Genomic DNA, 23258 nt, shown 5'->3' with positions numbered 1-23258 from the left:
TTCCTTCATGAATTTTGAGATTGATGATGATGCAAATATGCGAAGCCTTGATCAAGAGAATCGAACCCGAGATTGAGAACATAAGTGAGTAGTGTAGTTCGAATAATGCTGGTGAGTAGAGATTCATGAACATTAGACACATTGGATATAATAAGATGGAAGATGTGAAAGCTCTGAACTGTTTCATTTTATTCATAATATAAAAAAAAGGTAGCAGCCAATTTTTCTGTCCGAAGAATGGAATTGGTGGAAATGGGTGAGAACAGGAAACTTTGGATGATTGTGCACCGCCTGAACGAGCTGAGAAAAATGAGCTGTAGAACGAGATCATTGTGTCAAAAGCTATGAGTGTTTGAAATGTTGATCCTTGAAGTGTCCTTATAAGCGCCTCCCCTCTAACAAATCCTGAAATTAAGTGCATCTAACAAGTAGTGATTCTAATAGAATATAACCCTTTCATAATAAGTATGATCAAAAATATCGATTTGATCAGTTAGGAAGGCCTCGTAAGTTATATAACAATGGAAAATTTGTAGTTTGGCTGTAGGACAGTGTTCTCTATTTCCGCTAGTAATCCCTCTCCTTACTGAATTTCAAAATTTCTGAGGAATCTTGGTAAGTGAGGGAAGAGTGGAGGTAGTAAGTTTACAGAATTTTCAATAGAGCCTTGAAAAATATCCCTTTTTTGAAAATTTGTAGCCCCAAAACCAGGAATGGTGGAGCTCTGCGCGACCACTCAATTTATTGTCTTTAATTTTGTAGGGATGGTTTTTCTTCGAAAAACCTGAGGATATCGAAATAAGATATATGTTATAAATAAGATGGGACATTTGAATAAAGTTCCACAATTTTGGGGGGTTTTGGGGTTTTTAGAGGTGAAACCGCCCCCTGGCGTGTCAGAAAATTTCAGATTCGAATTCAGAAACCCAACATACACATAAAAACTGACGAGAAAAATTCTCTCGGGGCTGTTTCCTGAAAAACGACCATTTGACTGGAACTGGACGTGCCTGGACCCTGGAGTCCCTGGATCTGCCCTGGACTACACTGGCGTATATAGCCACAGAATAGATATACGTATATCTATAAACATTATATACGTATACTACACTGTCAGTGATATAGCTGACCTCACTATAGTCGATTGTTATGAAATAATCGATGCTGCGATTAATCGAAGCTATTCAACATCGACTAAAAATTAATCGATACCTAATCAACTTTGACCTAACCTCCAAATTGATGCAGTAACGAAATTAAAAAATATTCATAGAAGTCATTAACACCTTTCTTGTGATTTTTACCGAATGCATTACCACTATGTTGAAGCTGAGCATCTCTGAGGTGAGTTTATTGAGTTAAATAATTTAAAGTGAGTGTTATGGGTCTATTCAAACAGTGAGTCTTGATTTAAAAACTGGTTGTTATTATCACTGTGGATGTTATTATTACTGTAGTTATTGTTAGTATTCCTTTAATATATATATTTTTGAAATTTATTATATTATTCTTTATTAGGCCTATATCATTTCATTCATCCTCAGTCTAGTGGGCAGGTCCATATGCATCACAGAGAATCCTCAATTCTCTACTGAATTTGCGAGACTCGAACGACATCTGAAGCTGTATACTAAAGCGTAAAACCATAAGCTTACTTCTCACTCTGAAAAAAACCAATGTATAAACTGTCTAGATACTGAGCAGGGACTCTGTATCCAATATTTTGAAACTACTGCTAAAAGTAGTAGGCCTAAGTTTCCTGTCCAGAACAATCCCCATCAGCTAATGGAGAAAGTTATATCCATCCCTATTTCTAAAGCTGAGAACGACGATTGACTGAGTTTTTCCTCATTGAGAATGATGAAATTTGCAGAAAACCAATCAGAGTCTACCCCTTGGTCTCCATAGCTGCCCTAAATGCTCCAAATTGACAGCTATCATTGGAGTAGGTGGTGTCATCTAGCTATGTAATTGACTAAAATGAAATTAGAGGCCACAAGACGGAATCCTGTTGCGCTCTACAGTCAACCCAGTTCCTGTTATGGGAGAGCAGTTCCTGTTATTAGCCTGTACTGCCTTTTGTAAAAGATAATATTAGTAATACAGGCAATCAGAGGCTAAATAATGGAAACTATATTGTTCACAATTGTGCTTCTATTTTTTATTGGATTCATACTTTTAGATTTGTTCAGACTTGACACAATCCTCAGGACATCATCACATGTCACACAGCGCCAGGCTAGGAGCTGAAGTGCAGGAGGCTGACCCTTTAAGGTCTCTTCACATTTACCTACGCTACGCTGTAATACGTCTTAGGAAGACGTAGTCGTCCTATCTCTTAATATTTGAAAATATTACGCTATGCTGATGTGATCAGGACAGATTTGTAGCTTGGAGTCAACCTTGGGACGCTTAAGCGTCCGCATAGCTTAGCTAAGTGTGAAGAGACCCTTTACTTGGGGTTACCTGGGGATAGTACTATCACAGATTTCCTAAAAGGAAATGCTCTAGGCATTGTGAAGATCCTATGCAGAAAACGGAGCAGACGAACTTACTAGCCTTGCACTTGTTAGGAGCTTTGGTCGATCATCACTGGGTTGAACTGCAACCTTGTCGCTCCAACCGCACGCCGATACGTCATTTTTGGTCTCATATAGGCTCTCCTTGAGGATGGAAGTCTGCCAGATTAAAATTTCTTACATGTCAGATTACAAATGTTGAACAGCTCATCTGAGACCCACTGCGCATCCTGATCAGCCCAGGGAGGAATTTTCAATTTTCTAGTAATCGCGTTCATTATAACACGAGTAGTCGCATGTTGTACTTTACACAAATCAATTATTCTATGAAAAATGTATTTTCATATCAAAAGTGTCATTCATAAATATAAGTTCAATTCAAGTCTAATTTGCCCATTTTTAAAATGTTTAGCACTCCAATGCCGCAATCTCATATATATGAGCATTCACATATTGTACTTATTACAACAGTCAGTAATTTTGATGATTAATAAACGTTTAAATTAATTTATGTTCAAATTGATGAATGCTCTATAAAATGTAAATAATTTAAAAATTATCTCAATTGAGAACTATTTATAATAGCAAAATACCTTCTTACTAAACTACACGCACTTGTATTAAAAAAAAAAACGAAAAATGTGATACTATGCATTGTTGAATAAATTAGAAGACCTCAGCATGTGAATAAATAACCAACTTTTCTCAGCTTGGCAGGATTCACTACTGTGAAAATATTTCAACTTTTCCTGAGATGCAGTAAGATATGTTGTTGTTGAGGAAAATATAGGTAGAAGACATAGATGAAAGACCCAAGTCCTTCAAAGTGAAATTACGCATGTAAACAATGATCAACTGATCAAGAGTAAAGCAGTCATCAAAGAAAGTCAGAAACTTGTTGGAAAAAGTTGAGAAATTAAGCTTAGCACTGGGATGCAGCAACAACAGACCCCAGTCAACCGCCCCCAGAAACTGAAATGCTGGAAAAGAGGAGCTCAATAGAATCTAAATGGCCTGAAATATCTTGTTTTTGTGATCCGTATATCAAAAACCCGCAGATATCCAGCAGATGTGTGATATGCACTTTCCTAGCCTTATGTTATTGTTGCTAAACTAAATAATAGAATTACATCGATACTTCCAGCATTGATTTGGAAGCAACATTGTTGATTTGAACAGCAGTTTTTCATATTATCTGAATCTCTTTTTTTTCACCTCGACCCAAGAGGAAAAGCAAAGAGTTGATGAAACACTCAATTGGTAAAATATGGAAAATTAACTATTCACGAAGCGCAAGACCTGACTTTGAAAAAGACTTGAGCTCAATTAGAGTCGATTATACAAAAAAAAACTAAAAAATAGTATGCAGTATGCTATTATATATACCCTTTCTCACTACACAAGTTCAAGTTTTAGTTAGATGATATTTAACTAAATACAGTAGATAAGTTCATTAGAAATATAGAATGATATTGAACCTGAAAAGTGGAAGGAAAGAATCTGCAAATTTGAAAATAAATTCAAATATGACTGACTTCGTTAAAATCCTCGGAAATGGATAACTTCACTAATCTTTTGCAATTGATGAGTATATTATGTTCCTTCCATGAACAGTAAAATACAGTATATAAGTTCATATTATATATATTCTCTCCATTAATATCTGTAACTTCTTTTCTACAGGTGGCCTCAACTCTTCGTGACGGCAAAATCTCGCCCATAGATTTATGCAAGAAGTGTCTCAGTAGGGCTGAAGATGTGAAAAAATTGAATGCGTTTGTAAGAATACTGGATAAGGAAGCTCTGAATGGAGCTTCTGAAAGTCACCTCAAGTTTCAGCAAGGTAGGAAAATGCATCCTTCCAATTCTAGTGAGTTCAAGAATTTTGTCTCTATTACCATTTTTTCCAATTCCACAATATTTAAAACCACTGAGCTGATTGAGTATTTTTTAACTAGAGAATCAGCGACTACCTCTGATAAGTCTCTTATAAAGTCTCTCAGACTTTCTAATGGTATTCGTGAAACTGTAAATCTTTGTATGATGTGCACTTGAGGATTTCAAGATAGCCTACTGAAAATCGCAGTGAAATTTTAAGTTTTCAATAATTAGAAAAAGAATATGAATTAATCCTAGACAGAAATTTAAATTTTTAATTTCAATTTATTAGTTATTTTCTATTGCGGCTGGTGCCTGCATGAGCTTTCAGCTTGTACGTGGGTGATGGAAAGTGTGTGAGCAATTTGATGATATACCTACCGACGGCATTCAAACCCACGACCAGCTAGCTGTAGCATACTGAAGGGTGCAACGCCTCAACCATCTCGGCTAACCTGGCCAGCGATTCCTTTACACTCATATACAGGTTTTAACAATACAAAGATACAAGCCATAATACAATTTATATACTTATATTGTACACATATATAATACACTAATTCAGGATCATTGCTTCGAAATGGATGATGAATTTTAAGGGTTTCCAACTATGGTTACTCATGCACTAGGATCTTCTAGAAAATACTTTAATCACTGAAAGGATAAAATATAATCAGGAAAGGAAAAAAGGAAGGGTTTTAGGATGTGTAGGAAATCGATTAGACCAGATGGTACTGTAGAAAAGGTACAAAAAGATAAGAATTGTATTTACGTTAGCTCAAATTCTGTTTCAGAAAAAGTAAGAAGTAAATTAGAAGGTGTAACAATCGCTGTAAAGGACAACTTTTGCACTGAGGGTATCACCACAACGTGCTCGTCAAGAATGTTGAATGATTTTGTGCCAACTTACAATGCTACAGTCGTCCAGAGACTGCGAGATGCTGGTTCTATCCTAATTGGCAAAACTAACATGGATGAATTCGCTATGGGGTGAGTTCAATTTTTAAAATGTTGAAATTGATGAAAATTTGTCAATATGATTAACGATTGTTGATCTAGAACGAAGTCCTTGCCTAGCAACCAATCACTCTGATTCTGATACTACAAGAAAAGTTTTTTCAACCAAGTTCATTATCAAAAGTCGTTCATAAATACAGCCCTTTTTGTGTTACAAATCGAAAACAACTATCTATTCTTGTTCATTACCCCTCTCATGTGACGAAATTCTGTTACTTTACTATCAATAATAATTATTACTATTTATCGAATAGTAGCCTACTTTTGCATACATTATAGTCCGATTCGTTTTTGATGCTCGTTCATTTTGTAATAAATAATAATATTATCGTATTATTTATTAATGACGTCTTTCTACATGTTTAAAAGAAAAATACAAGTGATTAATTTATTTATTACTAGATGAACAATTGAACCAAAGACATTGAATTGATTCTCACTTTCAGTTGCTAAATTAAGTTCACTTCCAGTAACTCAATTTAACTCAAGTTACTTCAAGTACACAGTATGCTAAAAACAATTTTGAATTTAAGGTATTAATTTTTATTGTTTTTATTCAATAACAGTACGTACCTATTCCATAATATTTGGTCTCATCACCTTGTACATAGTACACATTCTATTCTCATCATTTTTCAACGTTTCCATTTTCTGAATACTATATTAAATCTCCATTGAATAAACGTATTTTATGTTTATCCTTTTTTTATTCTATTGCAGATCAGGAACAGTTGATTCTATTCACGGAGTCACCAAGAATATTTGGGGCTCTGATATCCCTTACACGATAGGCGACAAATCGGTCAATGATGGAAATTGGTCACAAGATGGCGAAAGGGTTGCCGGAGGCAGCTCTGGTGGGAGCGCAGTGGCCGTCGCGACGGGCGCCTGCTATGCGTCAGTATCAACTGTTTTTGGGGTTTCCATTTATTTTGGCTCTTTATTCATGTATTTGAAAAAAGTGACCCAATATACTTATAATATTGTATTAGTATACTTTATTATACGTATATCATTCTTTAGAATAAAGATTCCTTCTGATATTGCTGAAAAATAATTATAAGAATATTATGAACTTTTTGCCATATAATGCTCGCTGTCGGCGATATTTCAAAGCAGAGTTCGCTGTTCTCGTTAAATGAATTCCCAACGAAGCCTGTTTAAGAATAAGAAATTATTTATGACGTGGCCCTCGTCCTAGCAATGAAGGCTGCGATTTGAAATGAAGTGGAATGAAATACTTGGTAAACTTAATTTGTGTATTTGACAAAGGAGTTACTTACAATACTTACAATTATTGGGCTCAAAAGACTTTATCCATAGCTAGGCTTTGGAAACCATTTTGATTAAACTGTAGTGAATTTATAATTATTTCGATATAAACTACAAGCCTTGGTTTTCCTGAAAAATTGATTTGTTCATTTTTCGGTTAGCGTTCTATTGGTATTCGGCTATTGACTCAATCTCTAGCTCAGGTAGGGGACGTATTGTCAGCCAATCAATGCGCTGCTCAGCACGTCCGGTAAAAGCGGCGGACAATTCATCAGACGAATCTTTGAAAAACATCTCGTGTCTCCCTGCCCTAAATTGAAGCTCACTTGAAGTACTTTTATATTGTCTTACTTGAAAAATGTGAAACTCTTATGGCACCAACAAAAAATCTTACCTACTAGCAGTTATAAGAAGATAAATAAATCATTCGGAAAATAATTTATACTTATTTCATTTTGTAAACTATTTTGATAGGCTATAACAAAACACTAATCTGACAGCATTATCTTACGAAATGAAAAAATTATGGTAGCCTTATTGTTTTGAAAATAAGAATCAATCAAACGTTTTATTTACAATGTTCTGTATAATAGCATTATGATTAATTATTCACGGCCGTAGTTGTCATCTAAATTACTTTTTCGCCGTCGAACTAGGTTTCTAGCACTAAATTCTTTAATTTATCCAAAATATTTTTTCTAATAAAATGATGTACTTCAAACCTGAAAAATATCTGAAACATTGATTGAGACATATACTGTATAATCACAATAGTCATAATACATAATAGATATAGCTTTCTAGAAGAATCTCAAACATAAGTAGTAGAGTTAATATTATTTTTTTTAATAATAATAAACATCTTCAATGCTACTCCATGATACTCTAATTCAATGCTGAACAACTCTGTTAATTCAATGTCAATTTATCTCTGTCTTCAACATCAATGTCAAAGTTATAAATGCAATCCTTCAATTAATTATCGTATTCTTATGAAAGTGCCAATGCGAAATTCAATGACATAAAATGCTGAGTAATGTGAACTTTGTTTTATTCACAGTGCCCTTGGTTCGGATACTGGTGGATCAACAAGGAATCCAGCAGCATATTGTGGAATTGTTGGCTTGAAACCAACGTACGGAAGTGTATCCAGGTATGGTCTGATTCCATTGGTTAACTCAATGGATGTGCCAGGAATAATGGCTCGATCAGTTGGTGATGTAGCCCATGTTTTTAGTAAGTGAATTGTCAATAATCTTCATTACATATTCTTTAAGAACCGTAATGGTGTCACACACGATTAGTGAGACAATTTTACTACGATCAGTGTAAACTATAAGTTTAAAATAATTTCCTTATACAGAGTGTCCCACCAACGTTGTAACAGCCTTTGACCATAGATTCTACAGAACATTTCTGACAAAAATGTTTTGTAAACTTTTTCCTATCGACCTTAGTTTTCGAGATATATCGATTTTTCGAAATTTTCAGAATATGCCCACTTCTGGTCATTAAATACTCAATAACTCGAAAACTACTGGTCGAATTTCAATTTGAAGGGTATTGTTGGAAAGAAAAAAACATTTGAAACAAGATTAATGTAATTTTATTTGTTGTAAGATATTTTGTATTTTTTTATTAGGGCTAGAACTTGAAAAAATGCTATTCTTCAAATTCAAAGTCAAATTGCAAACCGGTTTTTCTCGATTTTTCTCCGGGTAATTATAGTGGTTTCAATATTTCAAAAACTTCTCCATTCCATAAGCTTTCGAATGAGTATAAATTCTGAAGAATGTGTAAAATCTATGGTCAACGGCTGTTACAACCTTGGTGGGACACTCTGTATACAGTATAGATAGGTCTATACTGATATACGTCTATAGATAGGTCCCACGAAAAGTGTTACAATCGAAAAACATAGATTCTACATGAAATTTGAAACAAAAATGTCTTGTAAAATTTTCTTATATCGACGTTAGTTTTCAAGATATATAGATTTTTTATATATATTTTAAAAACGTCAATCACTAGAAAACTATAATCAAAACTGTTGAAAGATATGGTTGGAAGGAAGAAGAAATTTCGAAGACGATTTATATCATTTTTTCCTTTGTTTGACGTTATTTCTGAGCGTTCAAACTATTTGAAATTTGGCTTTGAACCCGACAAATGCATTTTTTTCAACTTTGAACGCTCATACGTCAAAAAAGGACCAAATTTCACGATATCAGAAAATTTTACTGGTCATGTTTTGTTGAAAATTTCATGTTGAATCTATGGCCTTTAGTTGTAGCCCAGTCAATGAAGGTCCAAAAAAGCAGTTTCGACCCGAAAATTAAATAAAAGCTTAATTTCCCACCATCGATAGAACCCTCCCAGAGGGTCATTCTCCCAAAAGTCCCAAAAAATCCCCTTGGAGCTTTCCGCCCAACCCCCTAAAACATGAAAAATGCAGGTAAACACGGGAAATCAATTATCTCTGTAACCATTGATCGGAAACAGTTCTATTATATGCCATTCAATTAGTTACATTATGGACTACAATATTAGTTATATTCATTTTTTCTATAAAATTAACAGTTTTCTTGATAAAATGATATATATGTAAAAATTGAGGCGGTTTGTGATTTGATTTTTTTGTTTTCTCCGATTAACCTCAAAACAAGTAGTTTTAAAGAAAAATGAGCCAAATAATTAATGTAGCCACTCTCATTGCAAATCCATTGGTGTATATTGTTATGTATTTGCGATTCAATTTGACGCTGTGGAAGGGGAAACAGTCGACGCGGAACGGCGCGGCTGACTCTCTTAGCCATAGTAAACAGCAAACTGGAAATCAATTATCTCTGTAACCATTTATCGGAAAAAAATCTATCATATGTCATTCGATTCGTTACATTATGGACTAAAATATTAGTCGTATTCATTTCCTCAATAAATAAAACAGTTTCCTTGATAAAATAATATATACATAAAAATGTAGGGGTTTTTCGATTTGATTTTTGTTTTCTCCGATTAACTTCGAAGCAAATAATCTAAAGAAAATTAGACAAATAATTAATGTATCCACATTCATTGCGAATCCATTGATGTATATTGTTATTCATTTGCGATTCGATTTGACGCTGTGGAAGGGGAAACAGTCGACGCGGTATGGCGTGGCTGACTCTCTTCACCATAATAAACAGTAAAATACGACAGTAGTAGGCCTACTGCTTTCTAAGTTGCATCTTATTCACACCATGGCGCTCGAAACAATCAATTTTGTCTATTGTTTTGACATGCGATGAAACTAATTTTGCACATTTTAATTCTCTAAATTCATTTTGTTGTTATAGATGTGCTAAATCATGCATTCTATGACAGACAAAGATATTGTTTGCAACCGATAAAATATTCATACTATTACATAATATAATACATATTTAAAATATGTGTGTATGATTATAATTCTATGCTAAAATTTATCATAAGTTTTGTCAAAAACTGAGATAAATCATAGATTACAATAGTGTTAACAGTGGCAATTTCCTGAAAAATCATTGCGTGCAGTCTTAGCTGTTTTCTACAGTTAATATTCTTCAAGCCAGGTTGATAATATACCTTCAGTTGAGCCAAATATATATGACGGCTGAGGCATAAAAAAAATATACATTGGGATAGTTGAGTAGAAACTTTCTATGATTCTCTCTGTAAAGTAGCTTAATAGTTGAATCTAGATTATTTAGACAGTTCAATATGAAAATTCAGTAGATTCTAAAGATGAAAGCCATGCAAAAATACAAATTAAGGAAGAGTAAGCATGCATAAAAGGTAGGAAAATCATGAAAGTGTTTCACATTTAACCACAAAGTACCCTACCGTATAAGATTAATTGAAAGACGATTCATCATCTTCTATTATTTTTGTTAACACATCGATTTTTCACCTCCACTCGCATCTTGTCATTCACTATACAAGGTTGGCAGAAGCTTTTCTTTATGTCGATTAATGTTGATTGAAATTGATTTTGATTAGGGCACCAAAAGGATAGATCATTTTATATTTGAAGCATTCAAATTGAATCTATTTACAGATTTAGTTGGGTGAAGCTATTTGAAAAATGTACCTGATTATCAATTCCATGGTTTTTATACCATTCTAGTTCATTGTGATCATTGAAGGGTTGAAGTGATGAGTTAGTTCAAGTGAATTCTAGTACACAAGTATATTGTGCTTATGATGGGCTCTTCTTTATTTTCTATCGATGTTTTGCTCCAGTAGAGAAAATTAAAAAATGTTGGTTCCACATTTTATAAGCTTTATAAATAATATAAATTTGATAAGTCCAATATCAAATTAATCGATGTTGACTTTCATTGTATCGCTTTGTATCAATGTTACTTGCACTGTTTGCAATTCATCACTATTCTCTCAAGAATTAGTTTTTCATGAATTTCATGATATGAAAATTGAAATTCAAATGCTATTTGGATGACGTTCACATTCCACTGGTTTTTTCATTAATTGTTACGTTGAAGAGTGAGGCAAGTCAATCCATTTGGAAGTAAAAGGAAATCACAGTGCGATTTGAACAGTGGATAGTAACTTTGAAATTCAGTTGCTCAATTCATTACGGCTTGATACTATCATTTATAATTATAGTTGATCAGAAATATGGATTGTCTATAATGTTTATATTTCAGTTTGACCAATCTTCTATCACAGTCTCGCTTTCATTCATAAACATGATAATCCTAAATACGTTGGTTACCTTAAAGATGTAGCTTATCTTACGTCGAACAATGTACAATATAAACAATTTTCATTAAATTACTATTATGAGAATCATTGGAAATTCTGCCTGTGATTGAGAAAAAGTCATTTTATGAGCCTTGAAATTCATACCTAGAAAAAGTTGCATTATTACTAGAAATTTTGTTATTTTTACTATTTATTATAGGTACTGTACATTGATTTCTGTGATTATAGAGATCAACTACTTTATTTTGAATCAGGATAAGGATAAATAGGGAAATTGTGAGATGGGGATAACATCCATAGTTACATAGCATCAATTTGAAAGCTCTGATAATAATGATTTGAACGGAACTGCGATTCTGGCTTGGTATTGCCTCTTCATGTTCAGTGAGAATAGTAAGCTTCAGAATAATTCGTTCTCACTATATGTGATAATATTTGGTAACATTTGTTAATATTTGAACCGAATGTGCAACAAATTGATCTACTTTCAGCTTGAAATTTTTTTTTGTTTTTTTGTTCTTGAAAATAAATTTTGAATCTTAATTTTTCACAAAATAAGGATAAGATGAAGGAGTCGGACACATAATATATCATGAAACTTTGATGAAAAACATCAATATCTGAAACTAGAGTTATCAAATTTTGTTACCTCTGACTCGTATGGAGAAGGCACACTTCAAATTAATATAATAAATTCTGTGAGAAAACAACGAAATCCTGATTTTTATCATGAGCATGGTTAAATCAAGAAAATTGTAATATTTTTTAAGAGTATTGAAAAGTGAAAATCTATATACAGCGCATGTCAAAACAATAGACAAAATTGATTGTTTCGAGCGCCATACTGTAAATGAGATGCAATGTAGACAGCAGTATTATTCTGTTTACTATGGTGAAGGGAGTCAGCCGCGTCGGCTGTTTCCCCTTCCATAGCGTCAACTTGAATCGCAAATACATAACAATATACATAAATGGATTCGCAATGAATGTGGCTACAATAATTATTCGTCACATTGTTCTTTAAAACTACTTGCTTCGAAGTTAATCAGAGAAAACAAAAAAATCAAATCGAAAAACCCCTAAATTTTTACATTATATTATTTTATTAAGGAAACTGTTCGATTTATTGAGGAAATTAATTCGACTAATATTGTAGTCCTTAATTTAACGAATCGAATGGCATATGATAGATTTTTTTCCGATTAATGTTTACAGAGATAATTGAATTCCAGTTTGCTGTTTACTATGGCTAAGAGAGTCAGCCGCGCCGTTCCGCGTTGACTGTTTCCCCTTCCACGGCGTCAAATCGAATCGCAAATACATAACAATATACATCAATGGATTTGCAATAAGAGTGGCTACATTAATTATTCGGCTCATTTTTCTTTAAAACTACTTGCTTCGAAGTTAATCGAAGAAAACAAAAAAATCAAATCGCAAACCCCCTAAATTTTTACATATATATTAATTTATCAAGAAAACTGTTAATTTTATTGAAAAAATGAATAAAACTAATATTGTAGTCCATAATGTAACTAATCGAATGGCATATAATAGAGCTGTTTCCGATCAATGGGTACAGAGATAATTGATTTTCCGTGATTACCTGCATTTTTCAACTTTGAGGGGTGCTAGGGGGGAAAGCTCCAAGGGGATTTCTTGGGACTTTTGGGAGAATGACCCTCTGGGAGGGTTCTATCGATGGTAGAAGATTCAGCTTTTATTTAATTTTCGGATCGAAAAAACCTTTATTGACTGGGCTATTGTTACACCTCTCGTGGGACACTCTGTAGATCACCGTTCAAAGGTTCCATCTTTTAAATACTTCCAGACTTGAGCACTACTTTCCCACCGGAATCCTTGATTTCAAAAAAATATTGTACACTATACATTGAATGATTCCGATTTTTCTCACTCACACCTACGCTTGAATTAATCATTTTAATTCAAATTAATCTATTTGAAGGTCGTGATGAGGAATATTTTTAGAGTAAGATATGTTGGTTGAGGTTGCTTAGCAATCACTCGGTACAAATATTGTTAAAGCCCTGTCAGCCAACTCTGTTGTCGAATTGGACAGCTCTATCTTTCAAGAATAGATTTTTAGTTCACAGATACCTAAATCTTGATTTTTATTCCATTCAGTCTAGCTAATATTTGAAGAATATATATTGACAATTTCAAAAATGCTGAGAGAGAACTAACAAAGATGAAAGGGGAAGCGAAGCATGTGTTAAGTTTTTCGGCTAACCGGAAAAATGTTTTTCACATAGTCAACGTGGCCTCATAAGAGCCGTTCCAATAAGGTACCAATAGATATATTCAAGGGATATTATTTTATTGATCATTTTTCCTCCATAAGTATTGATTTCTTGAGGATTTTTCTGAATATGAACAATATAAACGATGATATAACAGTAAACATACATTACCTTGAATCACATTCAAACAAAGAATGTGTTATTGCAGTATATTAAACAATGTGCAGGTGGTATACAAGTATTTTTTCAATATTACTTGAAAATAGGCTGGACAAAACATTTAGACTTGTGCGGAACCCACTTTAAAGAATTGGGTAGAATTTACTCAAACATTAACTTCAGGTTTAGACTATAAATCTTTTACATTTCAACACACGTTTTGTTTGTTGATTATTAATTTTCTTTGTAGATGTAATATCTGGATTTGATGAGAATGATTCTACAACTCTAGAAAGAAACAAATCAGCAGTCGTTTTGGATGATAGATTCAATATAAGTAATTTAAAAGTGGGAATTCCAAAGGAATATCACTGTCCTGGAATGTCACCTGTGGTTGTTGATGCTTGGAAACGAGTGGCCAAAATCTTGGAGGAAGCCGGTGCTAATGTTTCTCAGGTTTAAACTCTTTAGTTTCTAATTTCTATTTTGTCAAAAATGTTACTTCTCATGTGAAAATATGTCTCATTTTGTAAAAATATAAATCCTATTATTTCAATAATTTTGTTATGTTGATTGACTTTCTAACTAGTCTTAGAGACTAACCATTTCAATTTCAATTTATTTCAATTTCAATACACATCTCATTAAATACAAAATTCATATATATTTTTAATCCCTCTAGCTTTAAGCTATTTGAGGAATATTAAAAAAATACTAAAAATATTTACTATGTTGCAATAACTTACATAATAAACAAATATAAATATATAATATATTAAATGAATGTTATTAACAAAGCAAATTAGAAATTCATAAATAATTACTTATAATAAAATGTAAAACCTTCCCATATAACCATTAAATGATCGCTAGTCAGACGAAACTATTGTGAGCTTGCATTTTTACTGTAAATCCAACCATAATTATGTCATAATTATCAATTATTGCAATGAAAAATAATTTCAATTTTGTCCGAACTTCACCCCTTCTTTGTAAATTTTGCAATTCCAGAGGCAATGAGTTCAGAAGATATGGTATTCTGCACTCTGGAGTTCTTTTACCATAATTATTGTTGAATCTCTGGGGTCTATATATTCTGTTTCTCAATCCATAGTTTATTTCATTTATTTCTCTAAATGAAATAATTCCGTGTCAAATCAGTATAATTGGCTAGGGCCTCCATGGACATAATTCCCAATAGCTGGCGATCAATACCATTAAAAAGAGTTCTTATTATCCTTTTTACAATATTCTGTAATGGCTGTTTTATATATTTCGGAGCTAAACTGTATATTGAGATACCATAGTACAGGGTACTCTGTATCATTGAATAGTAAATAATTCTTTAATTGCCAACAGGAAAATAGCTACTTATTCTAGAACACTTATAAAGTGCTGCTCTCATTATGTTTTTTAGTGAATCGTTGTGTGATTTGAATCTCATATCAGAATCGAAAGTTATTCCTAGGTGTTTTATACTTTTACTGTAATCAAGTTTTTGGCAATTGCAATCATTCATTCTTTGGTTTCTCAGGCATACTGTTTCATGGCAAGTCAATTTAACAACTTCTCTTTCATCAACATTAATTCTTTGATTCTTAAACACTATAGCCTTTGTCTTTTGGGCATTAATTTTTATACTGTTATTAAATAAGTACTTAGTTGCCAAATCAAGATCCTGTTGTATGAGTCTCAAACCAGTTTCCAAGTCTTTGTGTATTACATAGAATATATTGTCATCAGCATATTGTAGAATTTTACTTTTAAAATTTAAACTAGCAAAATCATTCACATATATGTTGAATAGGGTAGGTGACAAGATACTGCCTTGAACTAATCCACATGTCTGCTCATAGCTGCTACTAATATAGCTACCTATACCTGCATGCAAAGTTCTATCCATGAAATAATTCTCTAATAATCTTCGTAATTTACCTCCAATACCTATTTCACTTAATTTGCGAAGCATGATTTGATAATTCACAAGGTCAAAGGCCATAGTCAAATCAGTTGCCACTGCCATTACAAACATATTATCATTCAGAGATCTATTAATGTCACCTGTCATAGTTTCTAATAAATCAATAGTTGATTTTCCGGGAATGAAGCCATGTTGAGTCTTGTTTATTATACTATGTCTGGATAGATACTGTTGCAATTGCATTCCTATGAAGTGTTCCAGAATTTTCGTAACAACTGATATCGATCCTACTGGTCTGTAACACCCCAGATTTTTCTTTGATCCTTTTTTAAAGATGGGTCTAAGATGAGTTACTTTCATTGGTTGTGGTATATTACCAGTTTCAACAATTATGTTAATCAAATGAATCAATATTAGTCTCAGGTATAATATATTGCTTATTACATCTCGTGGTCTAATCCTATCTGGTCCTGAGGATGACTTACTATTCAGTTTATTGATAGCTAAATACAGAAAATGCAAATTCATATTCTTGAAGTTCATGCATAATTTATTTCCTATTGAATTATTTCCCTCTTTTAAATGCTGAGATAAGTCAAAGTGTTGCCCATTCATCCCACCATTAACCTCTTCAATTGTCAATTTAAATTTTTCCTTAAATTTCTCGGTTAAGTCATGCATATGATTTTCTTCAGTTACTTTGAAATTATTTTTGATTGATTCCATTATGGTTGGTCTACGTTTATTATTGATAAATTGATTAATAGTTTCCCAAGTCTTTTTTGTATTATTAAAATTATCGGAAAATAATCTATGGTAATAAAGTCTCTTCTCCAATAATTTTCATTCTACTATAACTCTTACAATTCGAAAAACTATGAAATCTCATTCATCCATTGATGACTAAAGTAGTTCTTAGATTATGAGAGCAGTAAAAATTATATGGTCTGCATACACTATCACAAATTGATTTTAAACTAGTTCAAAAGTCCATCTCTTCAGCCTCCTGGTAATTTCAATAATAAATTCATTTAAGTTTAATATTTGTGTTCTCCGGTAATAGATCGGAATTAGAAAATACAGTGTAGAAATATGTTTCAATTTATAAATAATAGCATACGAATTATTATTCGTTCCACCAGAATATGTAAAGCAGAAGAGTGAAAGGAAAAATAATAAAATCTAATACCGTACCCAGAAGTTCTCTCTTATTCGCCATATACTGTTCGTGCTATGGTAGCTACCCAACCAGATATATTGCTACAAAGAAGGAGAGATCTCCTGGTGCGGCTGCTATAACATGCTATCCTTTTCTGACTACAAGAGCCTGATTGCAAATAAATAAAACTGCTTGTCTCCAGAATTATTGAACTCAAAGTACTTATAAGCTTCTCTATTTCTTTTGAAGGTATCCTTACCACACACTGGATTCTCAATAGCCTGCTACTCTGTCCTGAACCAGTGTGAAGTAGCCAGCAACATGGCTCGATATGATGGACTTGAGTACGGTCTCCGATCAGATCAGACCAAATCCACAGAGCAGTTGTATGCTGATTCCAGAAAGCGTGGGTTCAATGATGTTGTTAGAGGCCGAATATTGGCTGGAAATTATTTTCTTATTCAAAGGTGAAACCACTGAGTATTTAACTGCATCATCTCTGATCAAATAAATATATTTTTTATATTTGGATTTTTTAGGCCTATAATGCATCTTCCATTTTCGTGTCATACTAATCTAGACCTACTTTCTGTATGAACGCGTGTGTTATAATGTGTTCCATTCCGGGTTTAAGCGAGCAGCTGGTTAAATCCCGTTTAAATGAAGAAATACCGTTAGATGTGTAGATGGGCTTTAATTGAACAAATTTTCTAGATCATAAATATTCTTAGAATTACAAAAAATAATTTAGATTTATATAACCATAATTATTGAGAATTTATGTTATTTCTTCTCAACTTGCTAACTACAAAACTATAGTGTTGATCTTAATATTTTTGTTTGGACGTATTGCATAGATTTGTACAAATCTATACAAATTTGTATTTTTTGTATGGCGATTACTGTGTGGTGGAGGGGGGAAAATATGCTTTGGTCATGATCACATTGTTTGCGCAAGTACTTGTGTGTGCAGTTAGAAGAAAAGTTCTGGAAAGAGCCATAGAAACACGTTGTGACATGTCTGTCGCTGCTCACTCCAGCAAGTGCACGCTTGCTTTTCACAACATGTTTCTATGGCTCTTTCCAAATTTTGCTCCTATCTGCATGCGTAGTCACGCGTGCCGGCATGCGCCAATCAATTACTTGCTCAAAGGTGCAGCCAATATGATCATAGCCTTATGCATCACCCATCGTTTGTAAACCATATAGTAGGTAAACAAACCATAGAACTGAGCCAGTCTCTTGTCGAATTGGCACTTGGCTTATCAATAATCATTGATATTCTGTAACAGCACTTATCAATATGATAAAGTACTGAATACTTTGTAATATCAATTGAGTCTATTCAAACTATCTTTTTTTTTTTAATTTGAAGATTCTGTTTTGAAGAAGCTTACCAGAAATTGTACTAGAATTAGCTTATTCTCAATCAGGTTAGTTGTCAATAAAGCCAATCACATAGTTTATTTATTTATTTAATCATTCAGAATTACACAACTTACAGAAAAGTACCACAGGCTTACGCCCAAAACGGTTCCAATTCTAATTTATACAACAGTCCAAATGTTTCCAGGTTATTTGTCACTTCAACATTCTTCAGTTCACAATTCAAAACACACAAAAATCATTTTTAAATTTAAAAAATTAAATTAAACTAACCTTTATTTTACAGTAACTACGAAAAGTATTTCATGAAAGCGATGAAAGTGAGAAGACTAATAGCAAACGATTTCAAAAATGTCTGGTCGAAAGTTGATTTGCTGCTCACGCCTGTGACTCTCTCCGAACCTCCGCTCTTGAAAGAATTCATAAAACTTGACAACAGAGAACAGTGTTCAACACAGGACTTCTGCACACAACCTGCCAACATGTCAGGTCAGTATTTTTATTTACAGTGTTTTCATTCAACAGCTCAGAGCTTTCAGTTGGTAAATGTTGTTTCATACCGCCGTAGCGTAGCGTGGAATACGTCTTTTGAAAGGCGTAGCCAATGTATCTCCTAATGTTAATCAATCTACTGGTGTAGGGTAGCCGGTTTGAAATGGACTCATTGATTGACATTAAGAGATATGTCGACTACGTCTTTAGAAAGAAGTATTTCTAGCTACGATACGGCGGTGTGAAATTACCGTAACATGAAGCTAATGGAAATCGAAAATCAATTTATTCATTCATTACAAATCTATTAAAAACAAAAGATAGGGTGTGATTGTACGTTCGGTAAAGGCGGCTGCTGTCGAGTGGTTGTAAGGTTGCTCTTGAATGAGTGACGCATAGAAAATAAATTATTATCATTAACTGCTCTATTTACCCTACTCGGTTATTCGGAAGCCAACTAAAACTGTTGGTCAATTTATTTGTCATCATCATTCATCCCATTACTCACTCAAAATCCTACTCCTATTTGGTTACGTGGACATTATTCTCAGCAAAAAAATGAATGAATGGGCTTTACGTCTGTTGTTCCTTTCCCAATCATTCATAGTTGAGAATGATATTGTACTTATCAATGTATAAATAAATGAATAAAATAAATGAAGGCCTGAGTTTGAAAACTAATTTTTTGATAAAATGGTGTTTTGTCTGATTCTTATACTACAGAAGCTGTCGAATCGATTGGTGTAAGAATCAGACATGTACAGTGCCTAGTTTTGCCGCTAGACTGCGTTTACACTTGTCTAAATCATATGCTAGCAAACCGATGAGTTTGAAAACCAGACATGTACTGGAGATGTCTTGTTTTCAAACTCATCAAGGTTGATTTCCCGTCTTTTTCTAGGTTATGTCCACAAACAAGCTGTTTTCATTGTTCGTTACTTTAGATTATCTTCATTGATTTAGTTAATCTTTCAAAATTCTGCCGAAAAACATGATGAGTTTGAAAACCAGATATCTCCAACAACTTTGAAGCCCCCCTGTTAATCAATTAAAAGTTCAAAAAAGGTTATAGTAATAGAAAACGTACTACGATATTGTAGATATTGTAATACAAGAATGTAAAGTTACATTTTTCGGAACTTTCTGTGATAAACAGTTTTTTTATTCCCTAACAATTTAGTCTGTGGCACTTGTCTGGTTTTCAAACTCAGGCCTTCAAATGAATAATATAAATAAATGAATAATTGATGTAAAATTTAAAATTCTAAACTAACTTGATAAAATCTAACAAACTTACTGGATATTCAAGAATAATGTTTTTTTTTATTCATGTAATACCATTAATGAGCTTCTTGTGCCTTTCCCCATGCTAAGTATTTTCACAAAATTTAATGAATGAATATTTAAAGATACTCATTATAGGTATCATATTAATTAAAATGATCAATTAGGTATTCTTCAAATCACCTTGTTAGTTTGTGTCAATAGTTTTAACAGTATCATTCTCATTTTCATAGATTGTTGTTAATAAATTGAATTACAAAGAATGAAAGCTTTCTACTTTATTTCATTGGGCAAGTATATTTTATTGCTGTAAATAAGCAGCACCTCCTATATAGAAGGTCCTGAAAGCAGGCTATGGAAATCCAATCTATTGAAACCCCTTATTGACTTTATAATAATGTTATATGTGACATGAAATGTTGATGTGAATATTGTTTCAGGTTGTCCGGCTATTTCTCTTCCTGTCTGCTTATCTTCCAGCAATCTACCAATCAGTTTACAATTGATGGCTCCGAACTTCCAAGAACAGTTACTTCTATCTGCTAGTCATTGGTTGGAAAATGAGCTAGAATTTCCAAAACTTGAAGTTGTATAGCTTGAATTCGTGTAAATATACATAGAGATCATCGTATAAATATACCTAGTATTTATTCAAATTTTATTCAGAATTTATTGTGAATTCGTGTAAATATAAGTATTGTAGTGGTATTTATTCAGATAATTGAATAATTCACAAATAATTTGATTTCTTGGAGAGAATTTACATAGACTTTCTGACAAAACTATTTCTCTACTCAATTTGAACCAAGTACAAGCTATCGAGATACAGTTACAGGGTAAACGACTGCCTTTTTAATGTTAAACCTGCTTTGTTCATAGTTTTCAACCCTCTTCGGACTCCATTATAGAGGACATTATTGAGCAGATGCGGCATCAAAATTGTGATTAATATTTTTACAAGTGTTTTTAAATAAGCATTTTTAGCGTTGAGAGTGGAGATTAATAGTTTTGAGTCTATTACTGTGAGTGGCAATATGAAAGAGGCTCTGTCCTCTGTGACATACTGAATGTGATTTGAATCGAGATTCTTAGCGTTGTGTTCTTTAACAGGGAGTAATATGTTATGTAGCCCAAGCTAAATTCATTTATATCATATAGACTACATAGGTCTTAGAGCGTTTGATTCAAATATCATGTTCATTATAATCATGGAAAAGTAGAATCGTGCTAATATATGCATGTTATATAATATTATGTATTTATTTATAGTATTATAATATGAATATATTATACTCATGTGATCAGAGGGAAAACAGTACTATCCTCACTAGAAAAGAGTCGTCAAGAAAAATTAAAATTATATATGCTTGCCAGTTGAATAGCTTTGTCAACAATTTATAAGAATATTAGTTACATGAAAAAAGTAACTTCTAGATGGATACTTCCAGGTCACTCAGCCACTGGAGAGCATCTGGACTGAGACCGAGGAGACCTGACCCAGGAGGGGGGGGGTGAATGTAATCGTGCCCGAGTTGATCTCACGTGCTCCCTGGATATCTCCGCAACTAAACGATACAAAACAACTTTTGAAGTTTTATTGAGCGGAGAGAACTTAACGATTACCACGTGACAAGACAATGTCGAAACCACATCTGAGGTGACTGGAGACTGGACCCTCACAAGGTGCTACCCAGTTATAGGGGAAAACTGTTCTTTTCAGAGAAAAAGTATTATTCTATATATATATATATATATATAATATATATATATATTATATATATATATATATATATATATATAGATATATATATATATATATAAGTTCTCTCCGCTCAATAAAACTTCAAAAGTTGTTTTGTATCGTTTAGTTGCGGAGATATCCAGGGAGCACGTGAGATCAACTCGGGCACGATTACATTCACCCCCTCCTGGGTCAGGTCTCCTCGGTCTCAGTCCAGATGCTCTCCAGTGGCTGAGTGACCTGGAAGTATCGATCTAGAATTTACTTTTTTCATGTAACTAATATTCTTATAAATTGTTGACAAAGCTATTCAACTGGCAAGCATATATAATTTTAATTTTTCTTGACGACTCTTTTCTAGTGAGGATAGTACTGTTTTCCCTCTGATCACATGAGTATAATATATTCATATTATAATACTATAAATAAATACATAATATTATATAACATGCATATAATAGCACGATTCTACTTTTCTATGATTATAATGAACATGATATTTGAATCGAACGCTCTAAGACCTATGTAGTCTATATGATATAAATGAATTTAGCTTGGGCTACATAACATATTACTCCCTGTTGAAGAACACAACACTAAGAATCTCGATTCAAATCACATTCAGTATGTCACTAGTAATTAGCCGACTTAGAGGAAAAGGCTCCCAATAAACGTTGTAGGCCGTTTCTTGCTGAATCCAATGATATATATTGTTTGGGGGTTACGATCATAGATGCGGCGGTGGGAGGGAGATAAGTAGCACTGTTACACTGCGGCGCGGTCCTCCCCCATGATTAATGCGCGTAATGGCCTGTCTATCGCATCGCTCCTACTAGTCTATGCATTCAAATTATGTATTTCAGGAACGCTATCTTATGTATTTTCGGTCGCTAAACACGATTTTTCAACTCTCAAGCCTTAATAATTGATAATTCTCATAATAATATACTAATTATGGTCAAAATTTAGTGTCAGAGATTTATTAATGTGACATGCAAGAATCTATAAAGGAATAATCCATACGTTAGCTACGTGCAGGAATACATTCATTCATTCATTCATTTGTGGATAAAATTACAAATCATAAAAATATATAAATATTATCTTTATTCTATCCTAATATATTTGTTGAAACCCAAGTTTCGTTTATTTCAAACAGTCATTTCTTAGTTTCCTTGCAGAATGAGATGAAGTTTGTAATTTTGACCATAATTAGTATATTATGATGAGAATCATCAATTATTAAGGCTTGAGAGTTGAAAAATCGTGTTCAGCGACCGAAAATACATAAGATAGCGTTCCTGAAATACATAATTTGAATGCATAGACTAGTAGGAGCGATGCGATAGACAGGCCATTACGCGCATTAATCATGGGGGAGGACCGCGCCGCAGTGTAACAGTGCTACTTATCCCCCTCCCACCGC

At 33.2% G+C, this 23258-nt stretch overlaps 1 protein-coding gene across 1 annotated transcript; it reads left to right on the top strand.

The window, feature by feature from the left end:
* The first annotated feature begins 1217 nt into the window (after nucleotides 1-1217).
* Nucleotides 1218-20748, top strand: LOC111058014 (glutamyl-tRNA(Gln) amidotransferase subunit A, mitochondrial). The gene is made up of 9 exons (XM_039421578.1): nucleotides 1218-1344; nucleotides 4203-4362; nucleotides 5192-5387; nucleotides 6135-6311; nucleotides 7747-7922; nucleotides 14100-14305; nucleotides 17179-17396; nucleotides 18602-18804; nucleotides 20532-20748. Exons 1-9 carry the CDS (start codon nucleotides 1321-1323, stop codon nucleotides 20684-20686), a joined length of 1515 nt encoding a protein of 504 aa, XP_039277512.1. The 5' UTR covers nucleotides 1218-1320; the 3' UTR covers nucleotides 20687-20748.
* The last annotated feature ends 2510 nt before the right edge of the window (nucleotides 20749-23258 follow it).

The sequence above is a fragment of the Nilaparvata lugens genome, chromosome 1 (assembly GCF_014356525.2).
Source record: "Nilaparvata lugens isolate BPH chromosome 1, ASM1435652v1, whole genome shotgun sequence".
In the NCBI taxonomy this organism is placed as follows: domain Eukaryota; kingdom Metazoa; phylum Arthropoda; class Insecta; order Hemiptera; family Delphacidae; genus Nilaparvata; species Nilaparvata lugens.
Note: the sequence above shows the minus strand (reverse complement) of the source record. Positions and strands in the feature narration are given on the sequence as shown.

Bases quoted from the DNA above. Each gene is read 5' to 3' on its own strand.
- LOC111058014 (XM_039421578.1), top strand. From the start codon at position 1,321: ATGTTGAAGCTGAGCATCTCTGAG. The intron at 4,363-5,191 runs GTAGGAAAATGC...ATTCTGTTTCAG, and splicing joins TCACCTCAAGTTTCAGCAAG to AAAAAGTAAGAAGTAAATTA. The intron at 6,312-7,746 runs GTCAGTATCAAC...TTTTATTCACAG, and splicing joins GCGACGGGCGCCTGCTATGC to TGCCCTTGGTTCGGATACTG.